This window comes from Capra hircus, assembly GCF_001704415.2.
Source record: "Capra hircus breed San Clemente chromosome X unlocalized genomic scaffold, ASM170441v1, whole genome shotgun sequence".
Lineage (NCBI taxonomy): Eukaryota > Metazoa > Chordata > Mammalia > Artiodactyla > Bovidae > Capra > Capra hircus.
The window spans coordinates 1,933,281-1,949,265 of record NW_017189517.1 but is presented as its reverse complement, the minus strand read 5'-3'; the positions used below and the strand labels follow the sequence as shown (position 1 = coordinate 1,949,265).

The 15,985-nt window shown below is 40.4% G+C and overlaps 1 protein-coding gene across 3 annotated transcripts in view; it reads left to right on the top strand.

Annotated features, from left to right (window-relative positions):
* ENOX2 (ecto-NOX disulfide-thiol exchanger 2) overlaps positions 1-13,399 on the top strand; it is an 82,543-nt gene extending 69,144 nt beyond the window's left edge. Inside the window, exons 8-13 of one of the 3 annotated variants that reach the window (XM_018044266.1) lie at positions 107-288; positions 2,621-2,728; positions 6,580-6,688; positions 9,354-9,439; positions 9,983-10,051; positions 11,916-12,006. In XM_018044266.1, coding sequence (XP_017899755.1) covers positions 107-288; positions 2,621-2,728; positions 6,580-6,688; positions 9,354-9,439; positions 9,983-10,024 — 527 coding nt within the window. In that variant the 3' untranslated portion in view covers positions 10,025-10,051; positions 11,916-12,006. Of the gene's footprint in view, positions 1-106; positions 289-2,620; positions 2,729-6,579; positions 6,689-9,353; positions 9,440-9,982; positions 10,052-11,915 lie in introns of all 3 variants that reach the window. The other 2 variants (XM_018044265.1, XM_018044264.1) reach the window with 2 other exon arrangements.
* Positions 13,400-15,985: the final 2,586 nt, after the last annotated feature.

Genomic DNA, 15,985 nt, shown 5'->3' with positions numbered 1-15,985 from the left:
GACTTTTCATACATGTCAGTTTAAAACGCCAAGTCTCCATGGGGCTAAGGTGAACCACAACAGAACTTGGATATATGGTTTTTCCTACTTTATATTAATTGTTTAGCTTTAGTATCACAGGCAGAAGCTCTGAAAGAAGAAAATGACAGCCTCCGTTGGCAGCTAGATGCCTACCGGAATGAGGTAGAACTGCTCAAGCAAGAACAAGGCAAAGCCCACAGAGAAGATGACCCAAACAAGGAACAGCAGCTGAAACTCCTGCAGCAAGCCCTGCAAGGAATGCAACAGGTAAAGGCATTTTGGTTTTCTGAGCTTTTTGGAAGGCTAGTAATCAGCTCCTCACCTGTAAAAGGGCCCCCAGAAGCAAATAGAATAGTAAACCTCTTCTTCTTGATATTCTGTTTTCTGGCATGGCTGAGGAAGGGATTACATATTGTAGTTCATGTAATCTTTGGTAAATATAGAGAAAACAATGGATCACCAGTTTCCAAAGATTGTGTGTTCAGTAAAACATACTTAGCAATAAAACTACACTGAGCGTATCCTAATCTTTTCTTTATGCTACCAAATATACTTTAGGATTTGAACAGAGTCTCAAGGTCATTATGAAGAACCTTAATTACTTAGGTAAGCAAAAGTACTGGTGAATAAGTATCTAGTTGATACAATGCTAAATAATACAGTCTTTTAGAAGAAATGACCGGAATCCTACCCTTGATTTGGGTGGAAGGAAGGATGTTATAGGCTTTTAAGTATCAGTGCTTTTGGGCACATAATACCAATTTGCTTTTGTTTTGTTTTCACAGTTGTTTGTGTGAATGAGTTTACCTGCACATTATCCCAAGTGTAAAAAGTAAAGTAAATAAGTGCATCCAACTGTAATTGCATTCAAAAACAACACTGTGTAATAGATGCTCAATGTCTAGAAGTTTTACATGGTTATCACCCCAACAAGCCTACTATTTAAAGATACAGCATCTGTTCCCATTATAGCAAAGGAGTACTACTTCTCAGTAAGGGTACTATCCTCTTCTGTATTGCCAGACTACTAGCCATTTTCCTTACAACTTAAATTGTGCAATAATTTTTTAGTTGTGTGCCTCAGAATTATCTAGGGTGAAGCTTATTGATGGTTAGAAATCACAAATTGTGAACATGGAATCTCTTCTGGCACTAAGAGCCCCATGTTCCTATTACTTCTGCTATCGTTGTCTTCCTATGTGACAAGCAAGATCACATTAATATTTTACCTTTCCTATTAACAAAATGTGTGAAGTAATGGTTACCTTCCTTTTACTGTCACCATGGAGTTTAATTAGAACATGTAAGTTACATCAGAGATCTTTCCACCAAAAAAATACATCTCCTTAGCTAGACATCAAAGAATTTTGACAATGTACATTGTACTGTGTCTTTTATCCTTCTCAACGGTCTTTTGCAAGCCTCTGAAAAGCAAAACATTTTCCCATTGTGGTTTTCCCCTCTTTCCTTGATTTTGAAACCACTCCAACCTAAGAACGGAGCGGTTCAGTTGAAAACTAATGAACTTTTTGTTTTCATTCCATCGCTTCAAAAACCTCAGTGAGACAATTAGGTCTCTACCTCCTGAAAAATTAATTTTACTTATTTTGATTACCTTTTATTGGAAAGTAGCCGTGTAAACCATGGTAAAATTTCTGCCATCTTATCCCCAATAGATGTATAGTCTAATATGTTGGTTAGGAACGCTGGCTGTGGGGTTGACTCACCCTGAACTGAAATTCCAGCTCTGGCACTGACTATCTGAATAGCCTTAGGCAAACCACTAAACCTCTCTAATCTTCAGGCTTATGTATCATAGGATTATTGTGAGGCTTAAATGAGATCATGCATGTGAAACCCTTTGCATAATACTTGGCACATGTTAGATACTAAATACATAGAATTTGTAATAATCATTAATGATGAATCCAGTTCCTTGCCTACTGATAAGGGAACTAACATTTGTGAAACTGGATTCTTTACTACTTTCCTCACAGAAATTGAGCTTGGCTAGGAAAATGGCAATTTGCAAGAATGCTTTACAACATTAAGCTCAGTTCTATGCCAAAATCAAGATATTGTCCACATAGTATTAACTGCACCCTACACTTACATCACTTCCTTGGTGGTTCAGGGATTAAGAATCCCCATGCCAATGCAGGAGACCCAGGTTTAGTCCCTCAGTCAGGAAAATCCCCAGGAGAAGGAAATGGCAAACCACTCCAGTATTCTTGCCTGGGAAATATCATGGACAGAGGAGCCTGGCAGGCTACAGTCCATGTGGTCACAGAGTCGGACACGACTTAACAACTCAACAACAACAGCCTTACATCTGGCTGGAATAGGAAAATTAAGTGATTAGACCAATTAGTTTCTCAGAGTGTTTCTAAAATATGAACAAATCCAAAAGACTTATAAGAGTCAGATAAAATAATTTCAAGTGAAAAGTGTCTTGATTTTCCCTTTAGTATCTTTGCATGGAGAAATGAGTGTGTGTGCTGGGGGTAAGTGACAGGCCTGCCTAATATCTAACTTCAGCCAGGGTTTTTGAGTGAAGTGTGGCTTCTTAGGACTTGATTATCTTTGGTCTTTCTTGTAGCATCTACTGAAAGTCCAAGAGGAATACAAAAGGAAAGAAGCTGAACTGGAAAAAATCAAAGATGACAAGTTACAGGTGGAAAAAATGCTGGAAAATCTCAAAGAAAAGGTACATGAATCCTAAATGTTCCTTTTGCCTTGTTCCTTTCCTGCTTTTCAGTGACAATGAAAATGCTCTGGAAGTTCCTACCAAAAGGTGTCAAATGCGGAATCTTTGGTTGAATGGAGATTAAAAGCCTCCTCTCCAGGCTAATTCTTGAATCAAGAGCTCAGCATTTAGATATGAGTCCTTGGCAGTTCTGAAGCTTCAGGAAAGTGTACTTTTCAATGAATAAAATGTCCGTCCATCCATAATATTCCTCAGTCTTCCTTCTTGGAAACGATCAGAGTATATACCTCATCACTGCTTCCTTCAGTCAAAGTCTGTGTGACACAAAATACTTTTAATTAAGCATTTCATTAAATGAAGAAACTCAAGTACAACTAGAACATTGAACATTGACATTTCTTTGCAGACACTCCATCTAGTATAATAATGAGCTGCTGTAGGTTGAAATGGCCAAAACCAAAAGTAGGGGGGATGGCGGGTGGGGGGGACTGGAAAGCAAACAAGGAGACACATTATGCTAAAGCTAGATAATAGTAACAGGGAAGACAAAATGGGATTCTGCCTAATGAGAGTCCGCAGCCATAAGAACCGCCAATGAGGACCTCAGAGAAAGTCTACTAAATTTCTGGATGAATTAATGTATCGCAACCATGCATCGGGTGTCCAGTCTATTTAAGGTGCATAAAGTCAACTGGTGGCATCTCTGTGTCACACCTCTCTAACCTCCTTTATGCCTGAACCAAGTGAAGTTATTCTCTGAAAAGAAAGGCCCATTGACCAGAGCTGCCTGACTTTAATGTCTCAGAAGGATGAGAAGATTAGAAGCTTAGACCAAGAACCAGAAGTCAATTCCACAGTTCTGCAGTTCCACACGAACTTGTGCCCTTTCTCTTCTGTGCTCAGCTCAGAAAGATGCAATGCATACAGGCCCTGGGTGTGTTTGTGAGCCTACTGACTCCCCTGGAGTGCCATTAAGAACTGGCAACCTTGATGTAGTTGAAACAAATGATGGAAAGTGTTTTCCAGAGGCCATTTGCAATATGCTTTTAATTCTTCCACTTCATAAAACCAACTCACTTTCCCGTTTTGTGGGTGCTATTAAAGAAACCAGCATAATTCCAGACAAATTCATTTATCAAGCATTTAATTGAAAAGTGCCAAAGCTGCTCTATTTAGCAGGACTTGCCTCATACAAGCAGAGCTTCTAAAATGTCCCAGAGCTTCTATTTAGCTCTGTTTCACTTCTTGCATAAAATGGAATGTGTTGTGTAGCCAGAAGGCTATAGATAAACAGGGGGTTACACTAATGACATTAAGCTTAAAATCACTCTTCAGGATTGACATCACTAATTGACTTGAGGACATCAAGAGTAGTCAGCTCTCTGCTTTGTAAAGTATTTCATTTAAAGAAGTGAAGGGTCAAATGGTACAGAAGAATCTTGCAGTTTTAGAACTAAGTCTAAGTGTTTCCCATTTTGAAACTGCATATACCATGAAAGAAAGTGAAGTCGCTCAGTCATGTCCGACTCTTTGCAACCCTGTGGACTGTAGCCTACCAGGCTCCTCCATCCATGGGATTCTCCAGGCGAGAATACTGGAGTGGGTTGCCATTTCCTTCTCCAGGGACTCTTCCTGACCCAGGGAGCAAACCTGGGTCTCCCTCATTGCAGACAGACGCTTTAACCTCTGAGCCACCAGGGAAGCCATGGAGTGGCAGCGAAAGAGGACAGAAGGAGAGATGCAACTGATAATGAGACACATGTGAGTCAGAATATGTTTTTGTCCTGTTATTTTAAGGGAGGCTTCCTTCAGAGAAAGTCATGAGAGTTCATTATAAACTGATCTTCTCTGGGAAGCTGATTTGTGACCACATATTTCAAACTGACACAATTAGGTTAGAAAGCAAAGTACCATCACATTAGACTGGAAAAATAATTTCAGGTTGAAAGGAAAGCAATAAGTTTTGGTGAGGAGGGATCTTTTTTCTTTTTGTTTGGGTTTCTTGACAGTAAACCACAGTGTGAGTTATCGTCAGTGTTTTGCAATATAACAATGTGACTTATGTCTGTCTTCCTGCAGAAAGAACTAGCTCTTTGAATCTGCTAGTAAAATGCAAGGTGATAAGCAGCCCTTCAATATACCTTCTAATGTTTTTAAATGCCAGCTGTAATAAAATTGAAGTCAGGTTTCAGTCAGGCTGCATTTTGATTCAAGATAGCTAAAACTTCTCAGAATGTCTTCATATCTTAAATCAACCCCAATCTGTTAAACTCTCACACTTAAGAAATGTCTTACTGGATCATGTAATGTTTTAAGGGGGTTAGAAGCAGATGTACAGCCTGTGGCTTAGAAGTGAGCCAGCAGTTTAAATCAAACTTGGCATGATGGTTACTGACCAGATTAGATTCTAAAGGCCAAAGATTGAGTAGGTCATCAAGAAAGATTTCCCTTCTGACTACAGCCTGGAAGCCTGTAAATCCACAAAACAACATGTCTTGCAGCAAAGACCATTAGTTTCATTCAGAGACAGCATCCTGGAAGCTTTGAATGCATCTTCAAAGGAAAAAAAGAAGGAAGGCTGTCCCTGCTGAGAGCTTGTGGAAGGAAAGAAGTGACAAAACATTTGAGTCAACCATGATCCACTCCCCTTGCGGGCCATTTCCCCGGCACGCTCTTTTACAATAGCAGTGATACTGAAGCAGGGATTTCTTTCATTCCTTCTTCTGAAGACTCTTCCTTCACAGTCATAATACAGAAAAGATGTTCTCAGTACCCAATGAGAGAAAGAAAGATCCAAGAGAAGTCTGGAGGCTTTTTCAGTTTGGTTGTTGGTCATGGATTTCACCTGTGCCCTCTTGTGAAATATATCCACTGTGCTCAGAAAGAGAAAACTTTCAACAGCAAGGAAGGCCACTGATTACTGATAGTTTTGGCAGCAGTCATTTCTTGCTTTAAAGTCATAAATATCCTAACTGATGATGCCCTCATCAGAGAGAAGAGAGAGAGAAAGAGAGCTGATAGTCAATAAATAAAGACTCTAGTTTTCAGTTCAAGAGCCAACAGTTGATTACCCATGAGTGGATCAGCTATTGTAGATTCTCCATTCAAATATGGGACTGACCTTTAGCAGAGTGTGGAACCTAAAATAAAAAAGAATGGTCCTTTTCACATTGGGTGGCCTGGGATGAAATCCTGGCTCTATCATTTTCTAGCAATGCGACCTTAGGCAAGTCACCTAATTTATCTGAGCCTCACTTTCCTCACCTGTAGAATGGAGATAAAACTTACTTGCCAGTTCCTGGCATCTCACAGACAATTAATGCTGGGTAGGGTACCAGACTTGGTCTGGTTCCCAAGTCAAGAATGATGAAGGCAGAAGGAAAAAAGAACTAGTGAAGATATATGTCTAAATTTGGGTGTGTGTTTTGAAGCCTTATAAGTAAGCTTTGGATTATCAGTGATGCTCTTATAGTTTATGCTATTTTCTCTTCCATTCAATAATCAAAATTGCACAGTGTTGCTTTTGAGGTACTGTTAAGAAGTTCCCTGTTGTATAATTGGAACCAAGTCTGTTACCATATGGGGCTTCCCTGGTGGCTCAGTGGTAAAGAATCTACCTGTCAATGCAGGAGACCTGGGTTTGATCCCTGGGTTGGGAAGATCCCCTGGAGTAGGAAATGGCAACTCACTCCAGTATTCTTTTGCCTGGAGAATCCCATGGACAGAGGAGCCTGGCGGGCTACAGTCCATAGGGTTGCAAAGAGTTGGACACGATTGAAGCGACTTAGTACACACGCACACACTGTTACCATATAAGGTGCACTAACCTAGAAGACATATTATTCCCACAGGAAAGCTGTGCCTCTAGACTGTGTGCATCGAGCCAGGATAGTGATTACCCTCTGGAGAAGACTCTGAACAGCTGTCCTGTCAAATCTGAACGCGAAGCCCTGCTAGTGGGTAAGGAAGTGAACACATTCAACGTATAAAGTGCAGGGGAGTGGGGGAAAGAAGTAACCTAGGATGAGTGAGCGCACGCCAAGCGTTCATGAGGTATGCCAGTGCAAGAACCCAGAGTCCTGAAGATGGCAGGATAAGGACAAGTGCAGATTTCAGTCCAAATGGTAACAGCATCTCCCAGCCCTCTTCAAGCTCCTGGTGGCCACTGCCACATCAAGTGTGTCAGTATAAACACTATGCTAAGAGGGGGTCTGCTAGAGAAACACGTGGTAGATTTTTAAAAGTTAGGTAAGCCCTCTCACTCCCTTTCAAGGGGCAGTGCAGACATTGTTTGGCAGAGAGCTTCCCCAGATGAGCCTCTTAAATCTTCCCAGGTTACTGGCAGGCAACCCAGGAGGCTGTCTGTGGGGTATTTGAACACTGATAGGCTCTGATAAGATAAATGCTAGAATTGCTCTCACTACATAGAAATTGATTGACAGAGGCAAGATAGCATAAGTGGTTAAGGAATCAGACAGAACTGGCTTCCTGTCTTGACCTCTCCATTTCCATCACTGAGCTTCAGTTCCTCCATCTTCAAAATGGGAATAATATTAGCTATCTCAAAGCAGCTGTAGGTATTAAATACAACAATTCATCTAAATCACTTAACACAGTGTCCAGCCCATAGCAAGCCCTCAATGAATGAGAACCATTTTGCATTTAATGGCACTATTCACAAATGCTTGTTGACTTTACATTCTGTTTGGAAAACAGTGGCAGATGGAGGTCTGAAAATATTCAGTCATTTTAAAAGGGCTGATCTTGGGCCTCAGCAGATAATCCCAGCTGCCTTCTAGGAATCTGAGCCGCACAGTAGTCCCACCCCAATCTCGAAAGTTCTCCACACTAATTAGCTTCTGCATATTTTGAAGATATATCTGCCTCCTTCGGTAATGGATATTATATTCAGATCTAACACTTTGATATGATAATAAAGATGCACAGGGGATCTGCCAGTATGTCTTCAAGAAGAGTGACAACTTATTTCCGTTTTCCAACTCAAAGTTCTTTAACAAATTGGCATGGCAACAGGGAGACCTGTCAGAGGAGAGCCATGAGTAGGAGGAAGCCTCTGAAAATGGATAGTTCTAGAAACATAGATTCTTAAGATAAGTGTTTCATGTTTTGCTTTGTATTTTTAAAGAAAGAAGTCTTGAGCTGGCCGAAAGGAAGATCTATTTTTTTAAAATTGGCTATTTGGGTGTGAACCCACAAAAACTACTTCATGTTTTGAAACCTCTGGAGTTATTTCTTGGCGTTTGACAGCCTTTCTTGGTCATAGCATCTAGAATTCCTTTGAGCATGGACTGTATTCTTCAGAATTTAAGTTTCTCAGCTTGAGTCAGTGTTTGGAAATTCAATTTACCAAGTCATTTAAGAGGAAAGTAGTGTTATAAGCAATAGTATCCATTTTGAGTAGAGTTTCGAATCCTACCATCAATTCTTCCTGGATCCTCCAACCCACCCACTTGCCATCTAATATTTGGAGGATTTTTGCAAAGAACTTATTTGCACTTCAGCCTACTATTTAAACTTGTAATACGCTTTGTCAATTGCTTAAAGGGATAGACAAGTTGTAGTTTTATAAACCAAACTGAAGTTACCTTTTATTTCTTGCCAGTTTTCAGTAAGCTCAAGTCTGAATCCATGTGATAAACCTAAGATTTTAGGAAAGGAGATGAATTTTTTTTAAAAAAAAAAGAAAAAAATAGTAGACTTTTGAACAATTTATATTCTACCTGTTGCCAGAGAAAGTAATATTAGCACAATTAACCTGATGGCCAAAATAATCAAGGCAATCTATGTAGCTGCCGATCACCCCAGAGTTATGCTGAGTAGCAGTCATGCACATTCCTGGAGGCTGTAAATTGCTATCAGAATTCTGATACTGGAAGAGATTCGGGTCTCTGAGGACAAGCAGAATGCTAGTCATCACCTGAGTGAATCAAATGTTTGTCTTTTCTTTACAGAGTTACTCACAGGATAAAACCCAAATACAATCAACAGATTCTCTTGTGAGAAGCACATGTTTAATCAGGCAAAGTACATGATTTGTACTTTTGCCACAACAGCAAGACATGATTAAATGCATAAGAGGCTAAAATCCAATGTAAGACAATGCAGAAGAACTGCAAAAAACCCAGCACAATTGAAATTTATTGTAAAATTTTAAATTCATTGTAAAATGTAGAACTCAAATGGTGTTTAGCCATCAGGAATGATGGGAGTGACTCCTCAAATGCCAGTTTTTCTCCAGGTGGTATAGGGTAGTGAGAGGCAGTCCACAGAGTGGTTGAGAGCGACTGTTTGGGTTCAAATACCTGCCACTTACCAGCTGTATGACTTAGGGGGTTACTTAAACATTCTGTGCCTCAATGTCTCCTCATCTGTGAAAGGGGAATGGTAATACCTACCTCACAGGGTTGTTGTGAAGATTAAATGAGTGTGTGTGTGTGTGTGTAATGAGTGTATATCTGTGTGTGTGTGTATATATATGTAAACTTAGAAGAGTACCTAATATGTAATATGGTGTACATATGAACTGACTCTTGCTAGCCACTATCATATAGCATTTCAGTGAATACAATGCTCAAGTGTAACCTCCATGCTGTTGTCTTTATAGGAATTATCTCCACATTCCTTCATGTCCACCCATTTGGGGCAAGCATTGAATATATCTGCTCCTACTTGCACCGTCTTGATAATAAGGTATGTGGGGTCCTGAGATGGGCATGCAATGCGATGTAGGGTTCTTTGTGAACAGGTGGCCTCACTCTCCTCAAGCACAAATAAGTCACTAGTAATCACTGTAAGGAAAATTCCTTCACCTATTCTCTCACTGTGATTCAGCATCAAGTTTCTCTCTTGCAAGTAGGGCGGCCATCTGTCCTTGTTTGCCTGGGGCTGAGGGGTTTCCTGGGACTTGGGACTTCCAGTGCTGATACTGGGGAAGTCCTGGGCCAATCTAAATTAATTGGCCATCCTACTTCCAAGATGCATCTTAGAAGAATTTTCTTCCTTTCTCTTAATTTACATATCAGATCCTAATTAAGCATTATTTCTCACCAATCAAACTTCTGCCCTGGGCCTTTAGACATTAGCAAATCTAAATTTTCAGTTGGAAGTCTTACTCCAACCACCTCCCGGACTGTTGATATCACCACTGCCGTTATCTAAAATGACACAATCCAGGCAGGGACACAAGAAGTTGGAACAATGAGTCTGTAATACAGACTGAATGTTTGCTCACAGCTGATCTCATGGACCAGTTTCTTCCCTGGATGCCACCTGTAGGGAACTCACAAAGCTTCGGGAGCAAGGGTAAGTGCCAGTTACCTAGAAAGTCAAGGATGCATGCCTCATATAGGCAGGAGGGGGCATGTGACTCCTCAGAATAAATAAAGTCCTGATAGATCTTTTTTCAGAAGCAGAATTCAGTTAAAGCTGCTCATGGATTGTACTCACTGTTTCACAGGTTCTGGGCCTTTTGACAAGTGCCATTGGAATACAGATTCCTGATAGTCAGCTGTCCAAAGTGTTAAGCCATTTAAGAATATGTCCTCTTAACAGAGGCACTGGCCCATATGGAAATCCAGAAGGTGATTCATCCTCCTCGTGGCATTTGTTTTAGTTCTAGCTAGCACTCCCCTGTCATTTATCTCTGGGAAGAGATGCTATTCTGCAGTTAAGTGGCTGGCCCATTTGACAGTGAAAACAGGGATGGAACGTGAGCACCAGGAACAAGGGATCTGTTGAAGTGATTTGAAATTGAACTCTGTGTTAATAAAAACAATCTTTTTTTAATTGCAAAAATAATGCAAACATGTTATCTTTTAAATGTAAGCAATATAGAACTAGAGTAAAGGCAAATGGACAGTTCCCCGCAATGCCACCTCTCAAGGGTAACCATCATTGGTGGCTTGGCATATCTTATTCAGACTCTTTTGTATATATCTGCTGTATCTATATTGTATGTATATTTCTATAAACAGTATAGATTTATGTTTTTTGCAATGAGGATTCAGGTCTACATGATACTCTGCAGTGTGCTCCTTTCACTTGACTGGATACAGCCCACCGCTAGCACTGGGGACAAAGCATGATCTGACTCCCAGTCTAGTGCCAGTTCCTCCTGAGCAGCTTCCTGCCAGGGTAGTGCCAGGGCCTCCCAAAGCGAGTCTGCAATGGTACCAGTGGAATCTGGGGGGCCCTCCTACCAGCTTTAGGAATGTTCAGGGTGGCAGCAACTTGGGGTTTCTTTGCAGATCCCCTCATGCTCTTCAGTCAGGTCCTAGTGCCCAAGTTCACAGTTGGAAAGCTGCTACTAACATAAAGATGACCACATGAAGCAAGCCCTAAGGGTCCACAGATTTGTTTTTGTTTTTGTATTGATATGTGTGTGTGTGAGAGAGAGAGAAGTGGGAACACAGAGCTATTTATTCCTGTCACTTTTCCTTTGAAAACTAAGACATGTGTGAAGACTTCTGCTTTGGTGGCAGCCATTTCTGCCTCCCTCCCCTCCCCAAAGGGTTTGCAGCTTCAGTGGACCTGAACATAACATCACCAGCACTGATAAGCCATCATTCAGCTGGCTGCAGACTCAAGGCTCTCCACACGACTGACGCCAGCTCTTTCCCAGAGAAAGCTCAGTGGCGATCAATCTCAAAAACATCCTTCTAAGTGAAAGAAACTAGTCACAAAAGGCTATAGATTGTACGATTGCACATGTATGAAATTTCCCCCCAGAATGTAAAGCCACAGTGAAAAAACTTGAGTCTGGGTTGGGGAGTAAGGACACAAAGGAACACAAAGTGACACAAAGGGACTTTGGTGGGATGTTCTAAAACTGAATTGTGGTGACAGTTGCATAATTGTATGACTTTACTAAGATTCATCAATGTGTACATATAAAGTAGGTGAATTTACTGTATATAAGTTATACCTAAATAAAGCAGTTATGAAATACAGAAACAAAAAGAAAGCTCAGTGGACTCAGCTGATCATAGCAGAAGAAGGCTTCCATCTGGAATCCATTCAACCAGCCACACATGCACAGGGAGGGGAGGGTCAACCCCACACCCAGCACACACATGTGCACATCAGCTTTCTAAAGCAGTACTAGGGGGAAAGCCAGGTTAGGAAGGTGGGGCTGGTTTTGAATGGAGATGTCCTCTCTCTCCCACAGATCTGTACCAGTGATGTGGAATGTCTCATGAGCCGACTCCAGCACACCTTCAAGCAGGAAATGACTGGAGTGGGAGCCAGTCTGGAGAAGAGATGGAAATTCTGTGGCTTTGAGGGCTTGAAACTGACCTGAATCCCTTTGCTTAACAACCTGGGATCCTGAAAATACATGTGTGTTGGACAAGCTTTTAGAAAGTGATTTGTATTTTCAATGCTTTTCAAGTGGAAATTGCTTTAAATTTGGCAGTTCATTCCTGGAATCTCTTTTGAGTTAAAATAAGGATCCTAGAACAGCACAACAGGCCCTATAAAGAAGTCGACTTAAACCTCAAGTGCTGTAACTTCCTCTCTTTCTGTCAATTGGTTGTCTATTTTATTATTAGTATTAAAAAGGCCTGAGGCTAATGCGTATTTAGGGTGTTTTCAGTGTCTGTACTACTGTTGTAGACTTTGGTATTTTTTAAACACTGTTAACTGAAATGTTTTGATGATTTGTACGTGATTTGTGTTTCAGAACTTCTCTTTACATTAATGTTGCTACTGGTGAGAGGAATGACAGGAGCGCTAGCGACTCCATAACTGACGTTGTCTTTCCAATTCCCAGTAGGCCAGTGAGTGAATAACGCATCAGTGTCTTCTAGAAGGTGCTTGACCAGGTTCACCTTTTAAAAGACAAAGCATGGTTTGTGGCTTTTTGCAAAATTACTGTGAACCAAACGTTGACAAATGTTTCAGAGTTATTTTCTCTAACGTGTCAAAATTGAAAAAAAAAAAACACAGTGTATTCACGGAAAGCAAGTGTCCAGTATGACTGGCATGTGTATGTGGTATTCAGAATCACCTTGTAAATAGTTTGCTTTTAAAGGAGGGCATGTTTTCTATGTATTAAAACACACCTGTGTGCTCACCCTCACACAAACACACACATACACATTGGCAGAAGGAGTCTATTTTAATATGCTTTCTCCTCCAGCCTTCTGACAACGTCTGGTGGTCCCTTTTCTTTTACTGTCAGTGTGTTGAATTGCAAACCATGTACTGCTGTAAATACTATGTTTACTTCATGCTGAGTGTTTGCAAACAATTGATAAGAGTATTAATAGAGAATTCTTGATAATGAATAAATAATGGGCTAGGGTGTGTGAAGCTTCGTGCAAATAGGTCAGCTCCACCTGGAGTGCTGAGTGCTGAGGACAAGTCCAATTGTGCGTGGACCAGTCAGAAGTCCTGCTTGATGGGAAAGAAAGGGAAACGATGAGGACTGGGGGCTTATATCCTGAGGCAGAGGTGGTCTTTTCTTCTGTGGTGGTGGTGGTGCTTATAATAACATCAGCATGCCCTCCCTTGAGTCCTGATTGAAAAGAAGAGAATGTACTAAGTAAGCAAGGCCAATGAAGAGTATTTCAGGAAAATACTTTGTAAATCAGATGTCAGTAGTGTTCAAAGTTGTATTTTTAAAAGATAAATGTTCCTTTTTATACCTCAGTTTGGTGTCCTGTTTTGAATTTTTTGCTCTCTAAGTAATCCTTTAGTAAATCATCTCGATTTCCTCCTTTGAGTTACCAGAATATTGGAAGAAGATGCTAAACCTTCTGCTTTGACAGCTAGAAATAGGATTCCACAGCAGCCCATTCATGCTGAAAGCTGGCTTCCCCCTAAGTACCCAGCTGTGGCACCAGCAGGAAGCGAAGGTTATTTTTACACTAGCTTCCTCACTGAAGCATCTCTGTCATCAACGCTACAGAAAGCTTTGATTCATCAGTCTCAGGGGTCCTGGAATGCCTTGTTTTAATAACATCTATGAAATCAGGGGAAATTTGCCACTTATCAATTATTTCTTATTTTAAAAAGTTAAATAAAATGCATTTAAAGCAACACCCAGGCCGCTTGTTCTCCTTCCCTTGATCCACTTGTATAAATGCTCTTTTTCTATTATTCCTGCCAATTTAGTCCAGGTGTACTGCACCCAACCTGCTTGAATATACTACTTGCAATGGTAAATTTTGTGTCTCAAGTTTGCTACACTGTAGTGCCCAGTTGCTTGGTCCAACACCAGTCTAGATGTTGCTGTTAAGGTATTTCTGAGATGTGATTAACATTTAAACCAGTAGACTTTGAGTAGCATATCTTACCCTCCATAATGTGGGTGGGCCTCGTCCAGTGAGTTGTGAAAGACTGAAACCCTCCAAGGAGAAAAGAATTGTGTCTCCAGATTTCTTTGGACTCAAAACTGCAGCATTAACAGCAGTCAGAATTTCTAGACCGTTAGCCAGTCCTACAAAATATCAAACTTGCCAACACCCACAATCACATCAGCCAATTCCTATTTAATATATATACATACACACATACACACACACACACACACATACATATATGTGTATACACATACATATATACATATATATGTATATATACATCCGATTGGTTCTGTTTTTTGGAGAATCCTAATGCAGCAGTCCAGAGTTGTTAAAAGGTATAAAAATAGAGCATGTTTGTATTATTGTACGTAATCAAATTGCAGCACATACCATCTCTCACAATCTTTTTCATTCATCATAGAAGTCTATTAAAGAAGCTACTTTTCCCCTTAACAACTGCCCAGTGCTATTTATTGTTCTGTTGTTCCTCCTGAATTTTGAAATTTTACTGTTTTGTTATTTCGAGGAGATATAGGAGTTAGATTTTTCCAGATAAAAATGAATAGAAGCATTCTTTTATTTTGCAAATGGCTGTTTCATCTCTCTTCCTAGTCCTGTGACATTGCCAGTTCTGTTTTTTTTAAATATTACCAAGTGGCTTATTAAATGTCTCTCACGCAAATGGAAAAGTTAGTTTTCAGAGAAAATTGGACACATATCTATATTCAAGTTATACAGTGTTTCATATTTAATTGTGCCCCCAAATGTATGCTTTTCATATAATGCAGAATAAACTGTGTTACTTGAAAAGACAGCATAGATGTGCAAGACCTTTTGACTCACCTGGTAGGACTGGGTGAGCCTGGGGATTCTTAGGTGCTTGGACAGTCTATCAAAAAGACCTGGATTCACTTTTCACCACAACTACTACCATCTACTGAGCATCTATTATGCTGTGTAAAGTCACTGTGTGTCTTCAGGCCAGTTACATGGACACGATGGAAGCGTCCATTTTTAAAATAAAGGAGAAACAGTACCTCCCTAGAGAGATGTGGTAAAGATTCAATAAGATAGTGTCTGTGAATGCTCAGCCAGTGCCTAGCCCAGAGTGTGTTCCCAATAGACTTATGATTTTATGATTATGGTTCAGTCAAAAGTAATTTCGAGTCATGACCTTGCTCTCATTTTAGGAAAATGTTTTTGGGTTCACACCTAGAATTGTGGGGCTACATCATGTTACTGAGCCTTGAGAAAGGAAATTAAGCTGTTTAAACACATTCAGAACACTGACTCAGTCCCAGGCACTCTGTCAGACACTGTGGTATGCAAAAGGAGTATGGCTGGCCCTTGCCCTCAGGGAGCTAGAAAGGTAGGCTTTAACACACTGAGCTTAAATCCTTCATCCTTGGTAAAACTGTGAGATGTAAGTTGCACTTCACTGTTTCAACTAAGACTCTGAGATGAAAATTTCCTAAAAGGCAGAGATGAGATTTGAATCTTGGTCTGTCTAAATGAAAACTCAAAACTTTCTATTGACCCAATATCTTATTTAACCTTCATATCAATCTAATTGGTAAGAAGTAGTGATGAACCCTACATTGTACATATATTCACATGCCCTTATAGAGAATGTGACATGTACGAGCCTTGGTCCTGGAAATTCAAATGGGAACAAAATACAATCTCTTCCTTCAAAAGTGGACACTCTGGTGGGGATGCTAAAGGACACAATTATGTACAAGGTGCTGCATAAGGGACATCAAGAAAGGCTTCACAAATGTCTGGAAGCATGAAGTATGGTAACAGGAGGAAACAGGCTCAGGAAGGTTCAATTATTTGCCCAAGATACGCAGCTAGTCAGTAACAAAGTCCAGGATTTGAACCCAAATCTGCCTGGTTCCGTTTATTCTCGCAGAGTCAGACATGACTG